Source organism: Colletes latitarsis, chromosome 6 (assembly GCF_051014445.1).
Source record: "Colletes latitarsis isolate SP2378_abdomen chromosome 6, iyColLati1, whole genome shotgun sequence".
Taxonomy (NCBI): domain Eukaryota; kingdom Metazoa; phylum Arthropoda; class Insecta; order Hymenoptera; family Colletidae; genus Colletes; species Colletes latitarsis.
The window spans coordinates 20,141,983-20,167,102 of NC_135139.1; the positions used below are offsets into that span (position 1 = coordinate 20,141,983).

The window sequence follows — 25,120 nt, forward strand, 5'->3', positions numbered from 1 at the left end:
TAATCCATTACCCATTTTGTCCCGTAATTTACATATAAACAATTTTTTCGTATCATCAATAGTTATTGAAATATCGCGATTGCCATACTTTAGTGTGGACAACCTGTATATGAGTGATGTGGCAGTCAAAGTGTTAAGTACAAAAGGCGTTTGAAAATATTATAATCTGAACTAAGTTTACCGAGGACTATATCGAAGTGTCTATCACCGATTTTGATTTTACAATACTTTTTTTCTTGAAAATTAAATTGAGTATCCAAAAATATTTGATCCGTATTTTTTTTTCCTTTTGTACAGAATTGACGATCGATACGACGCGTCCAGATCAGTTTAGAAGCACATTTCGCACGCTTATTTCGGCTATGCATTTTGTCCGACGGTATTTGACAAAGTGCAGCAGGTTCGGGATACGGAAACGCGAGTGCTTCCGGTGTCCGGTGAATCATTTATCCGCGTCGTTCGTCTCGCGAATCCGACGACAGAATCTTTTCCACTGGGCTACTTTTGCTCTCCTCAGCCGGACGTACCGTTTACCACGCTTCCTGATATTCTTAACCATTTCTCCTTTCGCAGGTTTATTCGACTCTGGTATGGCTTCCGGTGGCCACTTACCCGTAGATTTATTGTACCTTATTTTGTGAGGACGCATATCCTTTTTTTTCTTCTTTAATATTCGAAACATAGTCAGGTCTTGAAACGAGCTTCTTCATAAAAATAAAATTGTCAACAATCGTCTGGTTTATAATTCTTTGCTTAAGGGTCGGAAACTAAAAATATCTGCACTTCATTATGCGGTAACATTTCCCTCTTCGTTTCAATTCTATTTTTAGGCCCCCAATAGGAATTCTGTAAAGCTTAAAACTAACTAATGGCAAACTCAACGAGTGTATTTGGTCTTTGTAACAAACACGTAATAAGAATACTTTGTTATTTGGTCAATAGAAATAGAAAGTTTGTTGGTGCAGCGGACAAAGTTCCCTAACAAGCGAAGTTTCGAAACTTCGGAAATTGAGTTGTTGACATAGTTAACTTTCATTACACTTTCCATTTCATTTGCAAACACTCCGCATATTTACAAACATCGAGAACTAAATAAAGATTAACAGAATTCCGAAAAGTAAATGGAACGAAACAGCTTTAAATAAACAATCGATTCATACGCAACAGTACAATCAATATTTTATTATTTTTATACGAAAAAAATCTTTCTCCTCGGTCAGGCTATAGATAGTACATGTCCATACAATTTATACTGATAAAATCTAAGCTTATGGAGGTCTCGACTGACCTCAAGAATCAGACTTAAAAGATGGACCCAGGGTTAAATGTATATTCATACAAGTAGCTTTTCTTCGGGTTAGTCACCATATTTCATGAATGTTAATATCTCTCTTTTTGTATTAAAGTGTCTTCTGAACATCAAACTAGAAATTTACTATAATTGCAAGGGGTTAAAATACAATTTTAGCATGTATGATGGTAGATGCAAAATGGACGCTGGTATTTCTAGAAAATTCGATGCAACGTCCGATCGATGAAGGGTTGGGTCGAGCAAAGAACGGTAATGATCGCGTGAAAATTTCAGATTCGACGCAACCCTGTAATTATGCACACCGAAAGCATGTTTCGCCGAGACGGCGTGCAGCCAAACGATTGTCCGTACAGTACTAGACACTTAAGTCGACAGAGAAGGATGACGAGGAACTCGTCCATGCAAATTGACATTAATATGCAATTGGAACAATAGATTCCAATTAATTATCTCCGGTTAATTGGGATGCCGGGTCGCACAGAAAGCGTCTTAACGAAGTTACTATGCATACCCTCTAATTTGGCTGGAAAACTATGCGAAATTGCGTGACGTTAACTAGAAATTAATATTTACCACTGCAATTTGAAACGCGCGCGCCCCCTGTCGCTATTTCTGCTCCTCCGGGAATATTGCGATTACTAAATTGGTATTACCGTTACGTGCACCGGTGTTGCTTATGATTCTTCATTAAACATTGTCATTAAAATATTACATTACGCGTCCTATCCGTACGTGTTAATAAAATTACTCGTCACACGCGTATCGCTACGAAAGTGTAACGCAACAACCCGCCTGACAACAAAATTAAAAAATAAAACTTGGACAGACATTCGTATGAATTTTTTTCATTCCTTTCCCCCTTGTACAAAATTCATCCTCGGAAGTTCCATTCGCGAACAATGGAACGTGTTCCTCGTTTATTTTTACGTATACATACGTCCGTGATTCTGAAACTCAACATATTTCATTCAAACATTGTCTTGTGAATATTATGAAATTATGGAAAGTAACAATTGTTTCGTAAAGAAACTTGAATCTGTAGTTTTGGATATCTGCCAAACCTCTGGTAGGTTTTGAGGTTATGATGATCAAAAGTCGTAAAATACGTTCCTATTTTATACAGAGTAAAAATTTTAATGAGGGATTCTAGAGGCCAAAATAAGACGAAAATCAAGAATAACAATTTGTTAATTGAGGCTTCATTAAAAAGTTATTAACGTTTAAAGTTCCACCCGTACTGAATTTTTTTCTCGAAAATGCGCAGGATTTCGGGGGTATGTCTATTCACTAAAAATTATTGTAATTGACCCCCGCAATCGAAAATAATTTTTCCAAAACGATTTGAAATTTTTTTTTTCCATCGAGAAATTTCACACCTTCTCGAATTTTTTTCTAGAAACTGGGTAGGATTTCGAGGGTATCTGTAATGACCAAAACTGATTGTAATCGACCCCTACAACCGAAAATAATTTTTCCAGAACGATTTGAAATTTTTTTTTTTCGTCGAAAGGCGCCTAATTAGATTTTCGGCAAGGAATTTTTTTCTCGAAAGTGCGTAGGATTTCGGGGGTATGTGTAATGACCAAAAATGATTGTAATTGACCCCTACAACCGAAAATAATTTTTTCAGAACGATTTGAAATTTCTTTTTTCATCGGAAAATTTAGGCACATACTTGAATTTTTTTCTCGAAAGTGGGTAGGATTACGGGGGTATGCGTAATGACCAAAAGTGATTGTAATTGACTCCCGCAACCGAAAATAATTTTTCCAAAACGATTTGAAATTTTTTTTTTCCATCGAGAAATTTCACACCTTCTCGAATTTTTTTCTAGAAAGTGGGTAGGATTTCGAGGATATCTGTAATGACCAAAAATGATTGTAATCGACCCCTACAACCGAAAATAATTTTTCCAGAACGATTTGAAATTTTTTTTTTTCGTCGAAAGGCGCCTAATTAGATTTTCGGCAAGGAATTTTTTTCTCGAAAGTGCGTAGGATTTCGAGGGTATGTGTAATGACCAAAAATGATTGTAATTGACTCCCGCAACCGAAAATAATTTTTCCAGAACGAATTGAAACTTTTTAATTTTGTCGAAAAATTTCATACCTTTCCGAATTTTTTTCTCGAAAGTGAGTAGGATTTCGAGGGTATGTCTAATGACCAAAAGTGATTGTAATTGACTCCCGCAATCGAAAATAATTTTTCCAGAACGATTTGAAATATTTTTTTTCCGTCGAGAAATTTCACACCTTCCCGAATTTTTTTCTCGAAACTGGGTAGGATTTCGGGGGTATATCTATTCATTAAAAATGATTATAATCGACCCTTGCAATCGGAAATAATTTTTTAAGAACGATTTGAAATTATTTTTTTCGTCGAGAAATTTCACACCTTCTCGAATTTTTTTCTCGAAACTGGGTAGGATTTCGAAGGTATGTCTATTCACCAAAAATGATTGTAATTAACCTCCCTAGTTAAAAATAATTTTTTTAGAACGATTGGAAATTTCTGAATTTAATTGTTAATAAGTTTTTAACAAAGCCTCAGTCAAGAAATTGATATTCTTAATTTTCGTCTCATCTTGGCCTCTAGATTACCCCATTAAAATTTTTCCCAAAGTTGGCCGAACACCCTTATAACCATAGACGCCTCGGTGACGACAATGCACCGGTAGGGGTCAAAACTGTGGTGTAAATAGCTTCATCCGTGAACGACATTGTTCCAAACGACACCAATTGGTATTCAGGTCGGAACACGCTCGCGGAATCGAGCGTAGCGGCTAAACGAATCGAGGCGTTATTACGAGTAACGAGATCACGGGGTTACCGGGTCCCGGGGCGTGAAAATCGAAAGCGTCGAGAATAAGGTCCCCGAAGGATCGGGGGATCCATGGTGAATCGATAGTGGAGGGGTCTCGGATTATCCAAGGAACGCTTGAAATCCAGATGTAGTCGATAAGGTCGGCGTCGAGTAGCGTCTGAAAGATACGATCGACGCGTCGATGCCGGGTGCACGTCGTCGGTGGACGGGGACCTCTCACAGGGCGAAAGAAAAGGAAGAGGAAAGTACCGTTAAGCCGCGATAAGAACCGCCCTTAGGCGAGATCGTCACGGGACGATCCATTTTCCTTGCCGCAGCACGGAGAAGATACGCGACCCGAAACGAACACGCGGAGAAGAGAGAGCTCGACAGAGAAGGTCGCTCGTTTACATACGCCCGGTATTTCCGGTATATGTCTTCCGGCGATCCGACGAGACCCGACGGAACCTGAAACACTCGGCGTATTTGCCCGCGAGCAACAAGCCCCCTGCGTCGTTTCCAACGCGACGCCAGCGCCTGTGTCTGTCGCGACGGAAAACACCAGCCAAGATTGTGTTTTTTACCGCGAAACGCGTATTTTTAATCCTCGAACTACGCACAACCATCTTATCGTCTTTAGAACGGTAACGAACTTGCGAAAATAGCATCGATCGTTGCTCGTAAACTTCGGATAAGGTCAAAACGTGCTTCAGCTGTGCATAAAGTTCATACTGGGGCGTGCAGTAGCATGGCTGGGGCACGAACCGACTCAAACATTCTCTTTACGCTACTCGACAAAACAACTTTTGTTCGCTCCCTTGAGAAATGTTCCGCGTACAAGTTGAAAACGATACCGAGCTAAATATCCTTCAACGTACGTTCATATTTGGTCGGTATTAGAAACAGTATTTCAATGGTGTGTGTATTAATTTTATTTATACGTTTAAAATAATGCTCTGGGTTAGGTTCGTTTCGAAAGTTTTTTTTTAGCTATCGACGATGTTGGCAGGCGAAGTTTGAGAAACACTGGCCTCGATCATTACACAAATTTCTATTTCATTAATTAATAAACTGACTGTTGCCTTGTATTACAACAGCCATTAAACCGCTAGTAGCGCGTGCACGATGCAGGAAAACCGGAAACGTAGCGACATGTTCATAGGCCGCCTCACGGATGGAATAACAAACGTACCGGTACGCCTGTAGTACTTAATAGGTTAAGTGCTCCTTTGATAACTGCGATCGTGAATAGCTTGAAGAGTAGCACTCGCGCTGCTTTGCATAAAAATTCTGAAATTCATGAAATGCCCATTTCCACGCGAACGAAACTGAAAAATATATCGGCCGCTTCCGTAAACCGTCTTGTTGACAAAATTCCGAAACGTTTTACGGAATGGACCCCGTTTTCGTATGATAATTCAAAAAAGGAGGTTAACCCGGCAGCGTGGAAAACGTTTGCTCGTATATTACACGTGTTACACAACACGCCTGAAAATAAAGGATAAAATCCGGAAGGAGGCAATTCTTGAAAAATTAAATCGAACGAAAGAAATAGAATTTCTCCGGACAAATTACCGTCTTCGAGCAAATCTTGGAAATAGTTTAAACGGTCAGGTTTTTAGGTTAGGTAGTCGGACAGGATAAATAGATTCTTAAAATGTTGTATTTCGTAAAACAGAAAATGATTAACGTTGAAAGAATTTATTGTTAATATTGACAGTCATTAATATGGAGAGAAAATCCAATAAATCCAATAAAATTATTTTTTCATCGATAGATTAAATAACGAATTTCACCTGCTTGAATATTCAATGCAACTCTTTACAAATTACAATTCGTGACTGCAGCTTCCGAAGCTTGACACTTTAACCGCCCCCTCTTGTATTTTATTGCATAGTACATTAATTTTATATATTGTTTATGAAGCGGACCAACGTAAATTATTTGGAACGTCAAACGCTACGAGATATTCCGTTCAATAATAAATTGAACGCAAAAAGCAAACGTTTGTTCGAATTATATTTTTACACAATGGGAGATTCTGGAGTCCAAAATAAGACGAAAATCAGGAATATCAATTTCTTGATTGAGGCTTCGTTAAAAAGTTATTTGAAAATTAAATTAAAAAATTTCAAATCGTTCTAAAAAAACTAATTTAACTAGGGGGGTTAATTACAATCATTTTTGGTGAATTGATATATTCCCGAAATCTTGTGCATTTTCGAGAAAAAAATTCGAGTAGATGCTTAAACTTTCCGGCGAAAAAAAAATTTCAAATAGTTCTAAAAAAATTATTTTTAACTAGGGGGGTTAATTACAATCATTTTTGGTGAATAAATATACCCCCGAAATCCTACCCATTTTCTAGAAAAAAATTCGAGAAGGTGTGAAATTTTTCGACGAAATTAAACTATTTCAAATCATTCTGGAAAAATTATTTTCGGTTGAGGGGGTCAATTACAATTATTTTTTGTCAATAGACGTACCCTCGAAATCCCACCCAATTTCGAGAAAAAAATTCGGGAAGGTGTGAAATTTTTCGACGAAATTAAACTGTTTCAAATCATTCTGGAAAAATTATTTTCGGTTGAGAGGGTCAATTACAATCATTTTTTGTCAATAGACATACCCTCGAAATCCCACCCAATTTCGAGAAAAAAATTCGAGGTGTGAAATTTTTCGACGAAATTAAACTGTTTCAAATCATTCTGGAAAAATTATTTTCGGTTGAGGGGGTCAATTACAATCATTTTTTGTCAATAGACATACCCTCGAAATCCCACCCAATTTCGAGAAAAAAATTCGAGGTGTGAAATTTTTCGACGAAATTAAACTGTTTCAAATCATTCTGGAAAAATTATTTTCGGTTGAGGGGGTCAATTACAATTATTTTTTGTCAATAGACATACCCTCGAAATCCCACCCAATTTCAAGAAAAAAATTCGGGAAGGTGTGAAATTTTTCGACGAAATTAAACTATTTCAAATCATTCTGGAAAAATTATTTTCGGTTGAGGGGGTCAATTACAATCATTTTTTGTCAGTAGACATACCCTCGAAATCCCACCCAATTTCGAGAAAAAAATTCGAGAAGGTGTGAAATTTTTCGACGAAATTAAACTATTTCAAATCATTCTGGAAAAATTATTTTCGGTTGAGGGGGTCAATTACAATCATTTTTTGTCAATAGACATAGCCCCGAAATGTTACGCATTTTCGAGAAAAAAATTCAATACGGTCGGAAGTTTAAACGTTAACAACTTCTTAACGAAGCCTCCATCGAGAAATTGGTATTCTTGATTTTCGTCTTATATTGGCCTCTAGAATCTCCCATTAAAATTTTCCCCATATACGAGCCTATATTCCAGTCATAATTAAAAATTAATTTCCTAGAAAGCCCGTTGCTCGCGGAAGGATATGTAGTTTCGTCTTATATCTTCGACTTATTACTTTCAAGACGAATCACCTACGCCTTTCAAGTTAAACCACGTATTTTGGCGCAGCTCGTATATATTGTGCAAAGAGAGGGAAAGGTGAGGGGAGGGTGTGGTAATGCTCGCTTAAAACCCCGGACAGAACGAATACATTTTCCTGTCGAGAAAGGAGCAGGAAGCTAAGGCGTCTATTATAAAGGAAAAAGGAGGAACGGAACGGTGTAAACTGTGGGGACATTTGCATACGATATATATCCCGCAAACCGAAACCGCATTTTCTGCTTTATGTGACGCCTACCGCCTATGCGAGGCGCCCGGTTAGAACGTTTCTGGTGGCGTTCAATGATTTACTTCGCAAACACTCGGGATCGTCGATGCTCGGACGTGTTTCCGTCGACGCAAATAAATTTGTTGCCAAACGGGAGGGAAACGGGCTCGCCAGGAAAAACAGAAGGGAACGAGGGGGGGAGGAGGTTACGCCCGAAGAAGTTTCGAATCGTCGCAAATTGGTTTCTCGCTGGACAAACGGTTACGACCGACGAGAGAGCCCCCGATAAAGCACGTTTCACGGATCGAATTCATTAGCACGCGCGGTCGATAAATTATCGACCAAGCCAACCGGAAACCGACGCACCGCGGTGTCAGAGGTAATCGACACTTGGAACGATATACGACGAACGTAACCGGATGTTGAAACGACGGTTTCAGCGTGACTTTTTCCCCCCCTGAAAATCGCTTTGGCACGACTCTCGGGTAGAATAAAAATCGATGTTAAGGCGGGAAAGTTTATCGTGAATATCTACGGGAACTTCGACATTGAAATTCAGAGGGGTTAGGTGCTATCCGTAGCTGTCTCCCAAATAAACCTCCCTATCGAACTAGAAAGAAAAAAAAGGTTTACTCGGTTGCACGTTTTGTTGTTGTTTTACGAATGATTTCAATTTGATTATGTCGGTATTGTTACACGCAAATGTCCAGTAAGCATCGAACGTGTGCAACGTGTTTTAACGAAATTTTGCCCTTCGAAACGAGAGTTAAAATTATCTTTTCGAACAAAGGACTTTCTTTTTTTAGGTTAGGCACTGCCGAAAGTCGACACCGGAATCCTTATCGGAAGACGTCTGACGTGACTAAGCAAGTGAGATGAACCACGTTCCAAACTATCGGAATGGTTCAAAAGTTCAACGAATGCCCAGAATTCATTTAGAAAAGTCGGAAAGGCAAGATTTATGTTTCTCTGTTGTATGTATAAGCGAACGAGCACGTCGTTAAATATTCCGTATACTCGTGAAATTTAAAATCGTTACGTAACTAGAATCTTGTACTACGTTCCCCGTTACCGTTGCTACATAACAATGATAAACTGTAAAATATATAAAATAAAAAAAAAAAGAAATTAAACAATGAAAACGTTATCATTTCGCATTGAATTCTCGTAAAGTAAAAATTTATGTGTATTTTCCCATCCAATCTCCCGTGTACTTCCACTTTTTTCGTTTTAACAGAGAAGATAACATAAAATACGAATTTCAAATATCACTGCTTTACGCGGCCGTTATGTCAACATTTTTACCTTGATTTATCGAGCTTTTTCCCTGCGTTCTCCATTTTTTACTTGCAAAGCATGGTTCGAGTCAAACTACGAACGTATCATAGATGAGCTTTTTCAATAGAAACGTGACCAGTCGAGCAGATTCTATTGTACGTGTGTTGTGCGGTATGCAGAGGTGTACACAGGGTGAGTCATGAATCGATCGCCACGATATTCGAGCTGGTTCCCATAGTTAAAAAAAAATAAAAAAAAAAAAGTAAAAAAGAAATTATTGATATCGAGTGACGAATTTATTAGTGTAATAAAAAACCTTTAACTGTATGCTTTCTCCATAAAAGTAACTAGAGATATTTTATATTTTTAAAATATCTCTAGTTACTATATAAAATTGTTTGGCCCTAATATAATTAATTTATGCCTGAAGAATTAGCAAATTAACTGTTAACACATAACGTCGACACGTAGCATTTAGACAGAAACATAAACGAAGAAATGTTTCCTAACAATTATTACGACAAGATTCACTATACAAGGTATACATTCCGTTTAAAATACATTTATGAAAGCTTTTCCACGTCAATAAATTTTCCATTTGATACTAATGGAGTTTTGTTTGGGACATTCATATTGTTAAACTATCTGTACCAGTTCAAATATCGTGGCGATCGATTCACCAACTCATCCTGTGTATTCCGACGATCGATTCGATTGCAAACCTATGCTCGATACGTCTTGACAATTTACCAACGCAACGCGAACGATACAGCCGGACACGACAAACTGCTTAGAACGCGAGACGCAAGTAAATTAGTGGCAACTATGTCGTCAGATGTACAGCGTGAATTAGGGTTGATTAAAGAGGGAAATGTGACACGGGTATAGGGCAATAATACGTTTAAATACATTTAAATTCGTAAGACGCTCGTGGTCCAGAAAATTTTATTTATTCGACCTAGTTTGACCACGACTCATTTCCTTCATTCGAAATATACAGGGTGTTCGGCCAACCATGGGAAAAATTTTAATAGGAGATTCCAAAGGCCAAAATAAGACGAAAATCAAGAATACCAATTTGTTCATGGAGACTTCGTTAAAAAGTTATTAACAATTAAATTCAAAAATTTCAAATCGGTCTGGAAAAATTATTTTCGGTTGCGGGGGTCGATTTCAATCATTTTTGGTCATTACACATATCTTTGAAATCCTATCCACTTTCGAGAAAAAAAATCGGGTAGGTATTGAAATTTTTCGACGAAAAAAAAATTTCAAATCATTCTAAAAAAATTATTTTCAGTTGAAGGGGTAAATTACAAACATTTTTGGTCATTAGACATACCCTCGAAATCCTACCCATTTTCTAGAAAAAAATTCGAGAAGGTGTGAAATTTTACGACGGAAGAAAATAATTTCAAATCGTTCTAAAAAAAATATTTTTGTCTGCAGTGGTCAATTACAATCATTTTTGGTGAAGAGCTATATCCCCCAAATCCTACTCATTTCCTAGAAAAAAATTCGAGAAGATGTGAAATTTTTCGACGGGGGGAAAAAATTTCAAATTGTTCTGGAAAAATTATTTTCGGTTGTAGGTGTCGATTACAATCATTTTTGGTCATTACACATATCATCGAAATTCTACTCACTCTCGAGAAAAAAATTCGAGAAGGTGTGAAATTTTTCGACAAAATTAAAAAATTTCAAATCGTTCTGGAAAAATTATTTTCGGTTGTAGGGGTCGATTACAATCATTTTTTGTCATTACACATACCCCCGAAATCCTACCCACTTTCGAGAAAAAAATTCAGTATGGGCGAAACTTTAAACGTTAGTAACTTTTTAACCGAGCCTCCATCAACAAATTAGTATTCTTGATTTTCGTCTTATTTTGGCCTCTAAAATCTCCTATTACAATTTTTGCCAGGGGTGGACGAACAACCTGTGTGTATATGAATTGTACAAAGTGTGCCATAACGAATAAAATTCTTATCTAGATAAAAATGTCGAATAAAATAAGAAAAATACATAAATGTTGATGTATTACTTGTTTAATAAAAATTACGAACTAAATTACATAATCGAAGTTATGTTTCATGTCGAACGTATAAAGGCTGGTGTCAATCGAACAATCGTTGCAAATAAATTACTATATAGCTCATCAAATAATAAAATAGAGTCGTATTCGGTAGCCAATTAAGTATTTATTAATCAAATCCAGAACATTTACCTTGCCTGTAGATTCTCTTCAATAAAAATTTATATTATTTAACAAGAATATTTATTTTCTAACAACACAATTCATAGAAATATTTGAACTGTCCATATTTGTCTGGACTAAAAATTTTCTTTCACGCCTGCTACCTCTACGGGTCGTGACCTCTACTTTGGAAAACACTGCTGTAACTAGTACACATGGGTTCTGGGGACCCAGGAGAAATTACTTTTCCTACTGCAGAGAATTGGGTTATTATACTGAACTGGTATTTTCCTAACTCTTACAAAGTTGACCTGCGCGCCTGTGACATTATTGTTTGCATAGCTCATTTAATTTCCGTGTAATAATTGTGTCCGGATCCCATAGGTCCTAGTGTATCATAACCTCCAGCGATATTCGGACATTTATTTAAGAGCATGTATTTTTATTTTAAAACGTATTTATTATTCAACCTTAAATTAAAACTTTCAGGCGTTGCCACGGATCGACGTGGACATACGATTGCACAGAATTTTTAATTCGTATCAAAGACGCCCGGGCGTCGATAGGGGCTAAGAATAAACGTAGACGCTACGATAAGCAGGAAATCACAAAATGAGTGTCACTCGTGCCTCGAGAGTCGTACATCAAGTTATCCGGTTATTCGTGTACGCCAGTGAAATAAAATCGAGACGGTTCCCCGTGGGCGAGCACAAGTCTCCTCAAGATCTCGTGAAAGATATGCGTGTCACAGTGTCATCGTGAAACCTTTTTCGACACGATAAAACTCGACGTTACGAATTGCCTCACGTGTTGCAGGGGATTCTCTCTTTCTCTCTACCTATGTCGCGTAATACGATTCCGCCACGGCAATGGCAAATATTGCACGCAATTTCCCATCAAATTGCTCTCGCGTAACTTAATTCGCCAGCGATGGCGAAGCGCGTCGAACCTTTTTTCTCCCTCCCGTTTTTACCCCCCCATTGGCGTTAATTTTACTCGCGGTATCGTTCGCACAGAGATATGCTTTTTCAACCGACACAGTCCGGGGCCTCGTGTTTCGCGTTCGCGTTAATCCCGACGTTACCTGAAACCCAATACTCGTTTTTGCGCGTTTCCAACAAGACAAAGAGAACGCAAATCGTAAGAAAGAGAAACGAATCGTCCGCGCTAGAACGTAAACGCGAACTGAAAAAACTACAGTTTATAAATACGATGCGCCTCCATATGCGTAATGATGGCTTCTGTGCCGAAGCTCGTTCCGCTTCGGCGGCCAAAGCAAACGAGGGTTCGCGATACGAGGAACAAGCAAAGGTAAACTCAAAAGAGTTTGTGACTGCGATACATCTAAAATACTGATATTATTCCATGCTAAAAACGAGTCACGAAAAATCCAACGCTAACAAACATAGAAACACTTCTAACCATCGACTACCAAACGGAATACAAATCAGAAACGTAAGTTGCTCCTCGTTCGAACGAACAAAGTACAAACCGGAACAAAATGCTAGATATTTTGGCTTTGACCAGACATTTAACTTACAAAGCACGTTACAACATTCGAAGCTACCAGTCATTTGAATAGGTAATACTCTATTCCTGTTTTCACGATTCTCGCAAACAAACTATACAATAGACTAGTAAACAATTATCGAAGCCCTTTGTTTCTCAAGCTATTTTCACCGAACGAGTATCGTTCGGTGCAACAGACGTGCTTGTTCCGTCTAATTACCAACCCTCTGAATGTTAATTCAGCTACGCGAGTCTATTGTTAGTGCCCTCTATCGAAGCCGGCTGAAAACCTTCGCGGTGCATGACGCGCGGTTGGAAACTTGAAAAAAAAAAAAAAAAATATCCCCAACGCCGCACAATTCTGGTGTGTTACGTGTACGAGTTACACGGTAGCATTTTGCGCCCAAAAAGCAAGAGTATGTAACGAACTACTACGTCGCGACTGTTACTAATCGCTTTAGTTGTTCTCGTTTTGCCACGGCACGGCGAACTGAATTTACTCGGCGCGAAGAGAACAGAAATGATGATCGGTGCCCCGGTATCGACATGTTTTTCCCGTGCGTTTGCTTCAAAGGGTTGTTGCAACATCACACCGCCTACTCGATCCTTTAATGAATTAACACGAACGTGAAGGGGGGTGACGCATGCAGCTCGAAAAATCGTTAAACATCGCTCTCACGAAGCCCATGCGATAAACGTGTATTACACTTTTCATATCGAAGCAGACCTTGTTGTGTAAAAAGGCGAGAGACGCGTATGGGCGGCGTGTATATGTGTACTTACATGCAAATGTACGTGAACTGTACACATATAGTAACTTTTTATGGAATAAGGTGTTCTTGAAGTAGCATTCTCGTTAAATATACTGCTGAGATATTTTCTTGAAAGCTGCTGATTCTCGGATCAGTTATTGTTAAAACACATCGTTTCGACGACTCCCAATGATTCAAGATTTTAATTTATGTTGAGTTATTTTCTAATTCGAATACTTTCGTTAGTCACTGTATACAGGGTGTTCGGCCAAAATAAGACGAAAATCAAGAATACTAATTTGCTGATGGAGACTTCGTTAAAAAGTTATTAACGTTTAAAGTTCCGTTCGTTCTGAATTTTTTTCTAGAAAGTGGATAGGATTTCGAGGGTACGTCTAATGACAAAAAATGATTGTAATTGACTCCCTCAACCGAAAATAATTTTTCCAGAACGAATTGAAACTTTTTAATTTTGTCGAAAAATTTCATACCTTTCCGAATTTTTTTCTCGAAAGTGAGTAGGATTTCGAGGGTATGTCTAATGACCAAAAATGATTGTAACTGACCCCTTCAACCGAAAATAATTTTTCCAGAATTATTAGAAATAGTTTAATTTCGCCGAAAAATCTGCCTACCTATTCGAATTTTTTTCTCGAAAGTGGGTAGGATTTCGAGGGTATGTGTAATGACCAAAAATGATTGTAACTGACCCCTTCAACCGAAAATAATTTTTCCAGAATGATTTGAAATAGTTCAATTTCGCCGAAAAATTTGCCTACCTATTCGAATTTTTTTCTCGAAAGTGCGTAACATTTCGGGGATATGTGTAATGACCAAAAATGATTGTAATTGACCCCTGCAACCAAAAATAATTTTTTCAGAATGATTTGAAATTTTTTAATAACTTTTCAATGAAGCCTCAGTCAAGATATTGATATTCTTGATTTTCACCCTGTATAAATTTGATAGACTGATTTTCAAGAATATTCTGAGGCACGACTTCGATGTTTTGGACACGTCATCTAGGTATAAAATAAATATTTCCTTTTTTAGATGCGTTTAGCGATAACACGATTCCCTCTCAAACTCGAACCATGGTAAGTAGATTTCGTCCTCTCGAGTACAAGGGGGCATTGAAGACGGAATACCATACAAATAGCGAACCTCCTATCAAAATGCATTCATAATATCATATTCGCAATAACGATACTCTTTCTCCTCAATGCTTCATTGTGCCTACTCAGATATTCAAATTTTCTAAGGATCTTTTAGACTCGAAAAATTAGAACGAGAGAGAAATAACTAAAACGAAAATAATCTTGCCTCGCACGAGAAACAATTTTTCTATTTATCCAGATTAACAGTTACAACCAATCTCGACTATAAATTCGTATCCCTCTCGTATAACCTCAAATTACTCATGTACTTTATACCGCTCGATACGCATGCAAGTTGGCAAAGTTTCTTACGACGAATTCTTTCATAGAGTTCGTCTGCTGTAATTCGAGAAGCAGTCCCCTAACCCTCCACAAGCAAAACAACGGTTGGCGCAAGTAAAAAAAAAAATAAAAAAATATCGAACGTGTCATAAATAAAGAACTTTAAGAACCATAGAAAGTACTTCCACTATTAGTAGCAATTACTTCGATATCACTGAAGAACTTGCATTACTATTTTTTCTTATGTAAAAGAAAGTTCTTTTTTCTAGATGTGCTTCTATCGACTAATAATAGATCTAATTTATTTGAAACATAAAGCATTTGTATAAATTGTTTCGATTCGTCTTCATAGAGAGATCGTAAAAATATAGACGCTCAATTTCCCTCGAAAAGTAGTCTGTGAAAAAACCGCGAATAGTCGTGGTGAAAGAGAATCGTTTTGAAGAAACATAACGGATACAAATGCCTGGTGTTTTTGGTTGACTGCGCGAAAAAAATCTCCGGTACGTACGCTCGACCGTGATCGGACTTCGATCTCCCTATTCCATCGAGAATCGATATGTAAGACGCGCGGTCCATCGGGAGGTCGTCTAGCGAACGTATCGCGTTTAGAACGAAAACATCCAGCCACGATTCAGCGATAGAGGGTGAAAGAGAGAAGCCGATAGAGTCCATCGATCGTCGACGGCAAAACACACGCGCGCCCGCTGAAAAAAGGATCCCGTAAACGCGTCCTCCGTAAACGAGGGTGTATCATGGTCGCGTTTCGAAGGTGGCTTCGCGTACTTCGTATCTGCTTAATCGCGACAATATTCGATTCCGAGCTATAGACCTTCAAGTGATAGAGATAGGAGGGGGGGACAGACAGGGAGAAAGAGAGGACGGTAAATTACAGGGCGGGTCTTGCCGTGGAAAATCGATGGGAATACACGGAGAGCGCGTAGAACGAACCGCGATGGGGCTCCAGGAACGTTCGTTCGCGTTTTCGTCAACGACGCGCGATCGCCTCCGCGCGGAAACTAGTCGCGTAAAGGGCCACCATTTTCGCGCTGACGATCGACGATCGTTTCGCAAGGGGGGAGAATAATATCTCTTGAACGGCGTTGCTTACCTCGCGCTGTCTCGTGGATGCGAACCTTGGATTCTGCAACTTATCTTCCAGGGGCAACTCGCGATGCTCGGCGGTCCTGCTGACGTTACGCGTGTGCGACACGCTCGACAATGCAGGTGGTGGTAACGGGCGACGATGGTGTAGTGGTAGTGGTGGTGGTGTAGTGGTGACTATGCTCTGGTAGCGGTCGGAGATACGAAAAAATATACGCGTAACGCGACTGCGCCACCGGACCGAATAACTGTGGCTTGAACCGAGTCTACCGAGTGCTAGCCAACGTGTACGAGCCGTGTGCGTCCTCGTCGCGGTGCTACCGTCTACTACGTGTTGCTGCTGGCAGAACTACTACCGCTCTACCCGCTCTCCACAGCCTCTTCCTCTCTCTGTGCCACTCTACCATCCCTCCGAGTCCACGCAGCAGCAACGTCCCGCGCGAGCCGCGCGCGGGGTTGCCGCTACCAGCGTCCCCCCAACGCTCTACTGCGCCGAAGGATATTTTCAAACGTACCTGTAGCGGGTCGCTAATTTGCATCGTTGGCTCTCGGTCTCCTTCGCAGTCAGGGATGAACAGAACGTACACTGCGGACAAAATTACGGGACAGAATTACTGAAATAAGGCATTTGTATTAAACAACGAAGCTATGCAAGCCCAGAATACTTTTACTTGGCTTCATCGTCGAATACAGAATACGCCAATATCTTTCCATACTAGCATTTATATTCAGCAGCTGAATAAACGAAAAATACTTTATTTAGTGCGTTTCTATTGGACTAATTTCATCCGTAGTCGCAGTTAGTTAGGATAAGAAATATCACGTCAGGACGATGTTGCTAATCGTTTGTAACTGTGGTGTTAAGCTGAAAGTAGTGGAGATAGAGAAAGGAAGCTGGGCAGGATTAAACAAGGGTAATCCAAAGAGTAAATGTGGATCAGTGTCCACGAGAAAGATATGTGTAATTATTAGAGGTTCTAACGTTGTTGTTTGACGATCGTTCATGGAGATTAACCGTAGAAGCAAACGCATACGAAAACAATGTTACCACTAGAAGCGGATGGAGGATTTAAGTAAATATCGTATATACTGTAAGGAACGCGTACGAGAATCGATATCCGCGGGAAACAGTAAAGATACCGTAACAGATAGCAGACGGTTGAGTAGTATAAAATACGAACGATGATCCATTCTCGAGCGAGCGTCTTACGAATGCTGAGCAAGAAATATGGCCGAAACAAGATTCAAATTAGGGAACGTAATTTATGCTATTGTGCTTCGTGACTGTTTTTACCGACATGCTTCGCGTTATGTTCTCGTTTTTACCGTTCAGGCTAAAAAGATTACCGAGTATCTCGACGTACAAGATACGTGTCCCGTGATGTTCGAGAAACAGTGAACTAAACGAGTCGTTCTTTTATTCTATATACTCCCACAAAAATAAAGTCAAAATGTCAATTAAACTGCATTTAATCTTCGTAGTAAACAATGTACGTTAACAAACCTCGCATTTCCTACGTCTACCGTGTTACTAACACGATCGCATAAATTTCCTGCGGCACGTACGTGTACATTATCCGCCAACTTGTCTTTCCCGTATCTAGCGAACGATTAATCTCCGCAACGTAGCGATTAAACTACGACTGCGAGTATGCAAGAATATCGATTCGAACGAATCGAATGCAAAACATGGTATACGATGCCAGAGCGTGCACGAGATAACCGTAACGGGGGAAAAAGTCCGTTAACAAACCTCAACGTCGACCAACGGTCTGCCCGCGGTTTTATTCGGGCCACGATCCCGATAAGTGTATTCTGGTAAAATTTTTTTCCCGCGAATACTTCGACTTCCCGAAAGTGGCAGAGGGGCTTGCCCGGAGACCAACCAGTTAACGAGACAGTCGCTCGCATACGCCATATATTGCGCGATCACGTTTCAAAGGTAGCTCGTTTTTCTTGGAACGCATAGAAGAAGCTAGACCTTCTTCCTCCGCGGTGCTCAGGTCATATACATTTGCTGGTTCCTTAATTGCCCGCCAGAAGCGGTTTTTCGCGCAGGGGGCATACCGACCGATCTCTTTTCAACGCACACACCGACGACTGCGCTTTCGTCCGACCTTCCGCGCAATCCTGTTCCACGATCGTGGGACGATCGGAAGAAAAATCGCTTGCGCAAGGGTTCGCTGCACCAGAGCATTCGAAGTTTCTTAACGACCGGCTGAACTGGATTTAAAGGAAACAGGATCTCGCGATCCTGTTATAGTCGTGTCTCGAACCATTTCGATCGTATTCGTCAGATAGATTGTTTTAGGTTAAATAAAAAACGACGTTACTTATATTCGCCGCCAGATGGCCGTTGACAAAGTCCTTAGCTCGTTGCAGAAAATTTTTACTCGAGTACTCTAAAATCTGAGTCGATGGAAATCTAGCTGCGTCTAAAATAAAGTTTGCTAGGTAGACCTTAACCAGTTAACTGAGTTTGACGAGTATACTCGTCATGGAGAAGTGCCAGGATTTTTTGTCATGACAAATTTTAGAAAATAAACTTTTTGATGCAATATTTTAACAGCTACACTTACTTTGTGCTTGACGACTATACTCGTCATCGATCGATTTTCGTGACATAGAAATTCCCACTTTTAACGTGGAGCGACACAGTTAACTGGTTAATGAGCCCATTAGCATTAACCTGGATGAAATACGAATTATTATTTCTATGAGTTTTTCATTCGACGATCCAAACTATCTAACTAATCGAATAATGAAAGGTTTTGATAAAATTTATTACTTCGATGTCCGAAGGGGTTAAGTAAACATTTCGTTTGGCGGGAAAAAGTTACTAATGGCGACTACAATGCGTGTCGAAGATTTGAACCCCAATTGAAACGATTGCGACCACGGGATTGTTGAAATTGGTATCGCGAACGATTTATTGCCAGTGAAAATGATGCAAAATATCGTTCGCGTGACGTCTCTGGGTTAGCGGGTTGACGTCGAATAAAATGAAGACTTACACGCGATCATGCTACGTGTACGCGGCTGATACGTGCATGGGGAGTGATTGTCAGAAGTGACATCGGCGCGGGGGAGTAAATCACGTCGGCATTAAGACAATTACGCGGAGAACGACGGGTTGAGCCGCGTCGGTCGACGTGTCTTGGACAGAAACAGATGTCTGATATGCCTTTTATTTCGACTCCACGGTCAGCGACGTATACACGTATATGTTAAACACTTATTCGATCCGCAGGACGTACGTAGGATAAATGCATGGGCGTCGGTATAAGGCATTAAAAATACGACCAATATCGCGAAAGATATTGTGACTTATGATCAAACAATGTTTTACTTTACCTTGTATTTTATATCGTTTTAAGAATAGGGTTCGTAGAGAAAGGAACAAATGAAGAATAAAAGTAAAAATTGTAAATAAAGTTCATTTCTTACCTGTAAAATCCAAATTAATTAATCTACCCTGATCGTAGAAAGGTCGTTGTTTAACACAGAAATATATCTACGGTACCCGGGGCGTTGGAAACGCATGAACAGTTTTATGATTAGGTTTATGCAGAAAACACTAGCGGCGACCATGTCCGCGATACCATCCCAAAGTAGTGTATATGTGTGCGCAAAAGTCTGTCTGTACTGTGATCGTGCAATTGTGCGAAGGAAATGAGATCAAGTTTGAGTGATTGCGGACAGCAGTCGAAGAGAGGAGGAGAGTGGCAGGGAATGGAGATAGGACAGTTCAAGAACCGAATCTACAGATCGGCGACTGGATATACTGAAACAGACGAAGCAGAAGGTTCTTATGAACATCGAGTACGTCGACTGTTTTCAAATAATATTCGAAGAGATTTTCTTTGTCGAGTCGACGCCTTTCTCGTTACGTTTTTTTTTAACGTAAGCGTAGAATCATGCACAGGCACTAAAAAAGATACATGGAAATAAATTAGTACACGGATGTATAATGGATTTTCGGTAACGATCGATGCTTTGAAATAATTACAACGTTAATTAAGATTGCTTTCAAAAATAAACATTTATTTCAAAATTAATGCTTACCAGCTGTATCCTAAAAACTAAGGTCTATCCTATACACCAATTGTGTTTAGGTGTTGTTCTTAAGATCTCTTAAGACTTCATTGCATTATTAAGTTGTGTACACTTATTTCTTTTCGGTATAGTACCTTAATAGCTTCCGCAGCAAAATTCAAACACTCTTCTAGTTTGTATCATCACATGATCCCCTTGTACACATATATTACATTCGAATGGCAGTGCCAGAATGCATTCTGCACGTATCTAATGATTTAACTTGAAATCATGCTTACAAACTGGATCACGTACTAGTTCTTTATCGCCGAACTTAATCCTCGGGACGAATCTCACTCTCCTATGTCTTGATAAAGATTAAAATGATAGTACCGCTAAGTGGTGATATCACATTTATGGTTCGGAGTATGTACTGTCTGGTCGATTGATGAAAAAAAAAAAAGGGACACAGACTTAGACAGCATCTTTTGCAGATTGTACCAGTTCTCCAAATGAGGTTTCCAAGCATTGCCGTAATTCTGCATAACTTACTACTAATACACTTTGTTCATCTCGTGACATCAAACATATCTATAAGATTATAAAAAAAATATTCGAAAATACATATTACGAGATAACCTAAAACACGAACAAGTATTTTATATGTACATACACTGGTTTCAAAAAAACCTTGTTCATACTGCAACAAATGTACCGAAGTCATCGCCAATCAGCTTGCACATCCAACTGCATTCTATCAATCGGAAGTCGAAGCGCGCCTACACATTTCCAGTAGTATGAACAAATCTTTTTGAAGCCAGTGTACATTGCTAAAATATGAGTAATATGGTTCAGGAAAAGAATATACCTTATCCTGAGAACCTGAATCCAACTTATTTAAACAAGATACAACATGCGCCATATCCAACCACGGCCTTCCATCAGCTGCTACCTGGTGGAAAACATAATCCCTAAACAATTTGAGCATGTATCGGTCACCCGTCTCTGCCCACGTAGGTTCCATATTAAGATCAGGTCTTTCGTTAATAGTGGCCAATTTTACAAGTAACTTAAATAATCTCCCATTTTCCAACTCCTTGGCAAGTTCATTTTCCAACACGTCGGATCGAAGCAGAGCCGCGTCTAATTGCGTATAAAATCGTGCTCCTATCATTGGCATGAGATCAGTTACACTTCTTCGTGCTTGATTTGAAAGTAAATACCTATAAAATGGTATTTCTATATGAGAACGAATGTTACCGCGAACATACAAAGTAACGTATCAACTATGTTACTTCTTTCCCTTCCATCAAAAGTGTTGCTTTTGTATTAAAAACTAACTCGTGCGTGCCAAATTAAACAACACTGACGTGTAACTGAGCGAGAAAAACAATGAAAAAAAATAATAGCACGTATAAAACGCGTCAAATTAGTGTGATTCATTTTTAGCAAAACATCCTGTATAATAAAGGTAAAATGTATACGAACAGAATGAGATTTCGTAGATCCGTGGAGTAGGAACGCGCGACGAGCTCAAGGGAGGCTTGCATGTTGTCGCGATGGACGGCAAGGAGACTGCGACATGCTAAAGCCAACACCAACTTTCCTAGAGCGATTAAATCTTCCTGTTGATAATGTGGTATAAGCGAGAGTGGATTTGCTGCGTTTCCATCGAATGTAACAACGTCCGGTATGGCCACGCAACTTAGACGAAGTCTTGTACGCGATGTGAGCAACACTTTTGTGGGGTCCAAACATCTATATGCCAAACCTATTTAACACAATTGTAACACCGTTCGATGATGTATCTTGTAAATCTGAAGTACAAGTAAACATATTATTGAAGTATACAAACCAGCAGCATGTATAACACGAAGCGCGGCAGTGAGTTGAATTATATAGCTCCATATGACACTCTCTGGTAGCATACTGCTATGTTGTTGTCTCAAAATGGTATTTTTAGTATGACTATAAGGTCGGGGAGCATTGGGATCCGAAGAAAATGGATCCGTATATCCATTTAATTCAGTAGCTGAGAAATGTTTATTTAGTAGCGTTTCCGAACCAGGATGATAATCATAAACAAATACCATGGCTGTAACGATAAAATTGTTTTATAAAAGTAAATTTACTGTATTTTCTAGTACATTAATACAGACAATGGTCACCAAAAGCCTTGGTAGTAAAAACTTCTCTCAACTGCACCAAATTGGTATGCGATAATCGTTTCCACATATCTACCAGCACCATACATTTCGTGTTAGCAAGTCTGAAATCTAAGAACATATGAAATGTCCTTATTTCAGTATCAGTTCTCGACTCTTTCCGTATAATTGCGTTGCATGTTGATAGTAAAACAAAAAACAAAAGAAACTCACCATGTATACGACGTAAACAATAACGCGTACCGCTTTTAATGCTAGTAGCTTTGTACGTTGACGTTTGATATCCAAGCATCGTTGAGGCAGGTTTATGGATTGGTTCTAGTGGACACAGCTCATGATAATTATCTACCTCGTTTGGTAAGTCGGGAAATCGTACTACATCAGGTTGTGCTAATGTTAATGCATTTTTTTGAAGAATGTCGATTCGCAAACTTTCACTGACAAAAAAGCTAGGTGTCGCTTGAGGAGGCGGTGTCGAAGGAGCAGAAGAGCTATTAGACGATGGAGGTTTCACTGGTTTCACTGGCTGAAGATGCGCAGGTGTACCTGGATAGACATAGCCTACCTGACCTGCTCCCACATTTACAATCTGTCAATAAAAAATGTTATTAGTCGGTTAAGGAACAAAAACTAAAGCGAACTTGTATTAACTGTTGTTAAACTTGCTTACAGTTTCAGTTCCTTCCTCGGCTCCAACAGTATCGGTCGCGGCATTCCCAAGGTAAAAATAAGTAGTACCGCCCACATTCTCTTGCGAATGATAAGAATTATTGAAAAGATTTGGAGAACTGCTGTTGCTACTAGTTAGACTCCTTCCAGGTACAAATTCTGGACTGGCAGTTACCTTTTTCTGCGAATCCAGAGAAAGATTCGACAAATGTTTTGTAATGGCGGTGGTACTTAGAGTTACCCCTGGGCTTTGACGATTCTATCGAAAAATACACAATAAAGTAATTATGTGTCATGTTGTTGTTCTCCATTATATTTGATTTGAGACTATATCTAATTAGATGATATAAAATGGAAACTTTTACTAAGATTTGACTCTCCTCAAATAAATTGCAGATGAGTAGTACACTACCATGTAGGTAGCAAGCTTGGACTCCAGTGGAACGCCGTTTGTTTGAGTGGTGTACGCAACAAACATTGATGGGTCCATTTCTCCTTCAACCACTGCATTTACCGCTATCACGCTTAACCCTCACTTCTACTCTTTTCTATTTTCCTCCCTGACGTAAATCCCTTTGCACCTGCTTCTCTCAATTGTAATTAACAAATGTGCTCTACCACAACTGTTTGCTTTTGTTATAATATAGATACCCGATGCGATATCAATCTCCAAATCCTGTAACATATCTTATAGATACATGAGTGAAGACGAAAACTTATAATAAAAAGATAGAGATTAACAATAGACTACAGCAATCGTCGCAAAGTAAATTTGTCTCAAAGTAGAATTCATAATACTACATATTTCAATTATCTCTTAAGTGTTACTAGTAATATAATTTTCAACTATTCATTGATAGCAAATTTAGAAAACTATGTATAAAATTTGAGTAACCGTATACAATTTGTAAAAAAATTCAAGAAAATTAAAAAGAGAAATATCATTACATTAAATCTAACCAATAATAATTGAGTATAATTAATAGTATTGTTTGTATTCTATTTGATTGCATTGTTTCAAAACGTTTAAAAAATCTGAATGCTATCAGGAGATAAAACAATATGAGAACAATATGAATTAAAAACAAAATATGACTCGTTTACAAAATGCATACAAATACTCCGATTTTATTTAATCTATTCTAGATCTAGTCTGCGTCTACTAGCATTCGTAAAATGTAAATTTGACGAAATGTACCGCTCGGTCTGAACGAAGAAAAATAACTTGCCGCGTACGCCTCTGCGAGCGGCAAAAATAACAAGATCTGTCGATTCTGAATGAAATTTCGTGAGCAAGGAGTGCGGTTTCAGTTAAAAGAAAAATGAAAACACAAAGGGAAAAGGAAAGGAAAACCGAGAAGTACAAGTGGAATCGTACGCTATAGCAATGGCAGCTGATTTTGACAATACAGCGAAAAAGACGCACAGGATATAACCTTGGCTCCACGTTACTGGCGACGAGGAATTATTCACTGTGAGCGCGAATTCGATGGGAAAAAATATCTAAACGATTGTGCAACGATGCAGGACAGATGATCGAAAGAATCAAAAATACGAGTACGTGTACGACGAAATGCGTACAAAAAGTACGCCGCGTTAACATAACCATTTACGCTGTCACTGATGTCGCGTCGGTGTACGGCGCCAAAATTCCGATCTCTTCGATATGTTTGCAATACGTGATGGTAAACGCGAGCAACGAGTAAAGACAATTAGAGGGCGATTTAGTAGCAGTCTGACCGTGTTATAACATGTTTCCATCCAGCAGACAAAGGAGAAAGCAGAACCAATCCAATCTTGTATGTTTATGGTGTTCTCCCTTTGCTTCGGTCTCGTATTTTTCTCTTTCTTCCTCTCTCCCTTCCGCCCTCCTATTCATGTCCTTCGATCGGAGCAGCTGTCTCTCTGCCACGGCTTGTCTCCGGGCGCGCTAGACGCGACTTGTATATTTACCTTTCGAACGCGCTAAGTACCAGACGGACCGCGACTAGCTTGCGATTTCGACTCTTTCGATATACGTTATCGTTTTAAGGCAGATTACCCTTCGATATGGCGGCCATGCTTCAAATTAATGTTCCTCGATTTTCATATTTGTATTATTAATAGCATTTATGAATTGTTACGTATATAAAGATAGTGATCAATTGAAATTCTTTT

At 39.1% G+C, this 25,120-nt stretch overlaps 2 protein-coding genes across 5 annotated transcripts in view; both read right to left on the reverse strand.

Annotated features, from left to right (window-relative positions):
* Positions 1-16,488, reverse strand: part of LOC143342530 (uncharacterized) — a 63,018-nt gene extending 46,530 nt beyond the window's left edge. The window contains exon 1 of the mRNA XM_076766508.1: positions 16,102-16,488. The gene's annotated coding sequence lies outside the window, so the exon portion shown is untranslated. The remainder of the gene's footprint in view (positions 1-16,101) is intronic.
* Positions 16,489-20,470: 3,982 nt separating this feature from the next.
* Pan3 (Poly(A) specific ribonuclease subunit PAN3) lies at positions 20,471-25,112 on the reverse strand. Of its 4 annotated transcripts, none has more exons than XM_076766343.1 (9): positions 24,704-25,112; positions 23,376-23,639; positions 22,965-23,222; positions 22,508-22,883; positions 22,289-22,405; positions 21,985-22,224; positions 21,618-21,900; positions 20,998-21,352; positions 20,471-20,720 (listed from the first exon to the last, which is right to left on the reverse strand). In XM_076766343.1, the coding sequence occupies exons 2-9, from the start codon at positions 23,451-23,453 to the stop codon at positions 20,604-20,606; spliced, it is 1,824 nt and encodes a 607-aa protein (XP_076622458.1). In that variant the 5' UTR covers positions 23,454-23,639; positions 24,704-25,112; the 3' UTR covers positions 20,471-20,603. The 4 variants fall into 4 exon arrangements, with proteins under 4 accessions (XP_076622458.1, XP_076622459.1, XP_076622460.1 ...); XM_076766344.1 differs by having other exon boundaries at positions 24,400-25,112; XM_076766345.1 differs by having other exon boundaries at positions 24,390-25,112.
* Between the last annotated feature and the right edge of the window lie 8 nt (positions 25,113-25,120).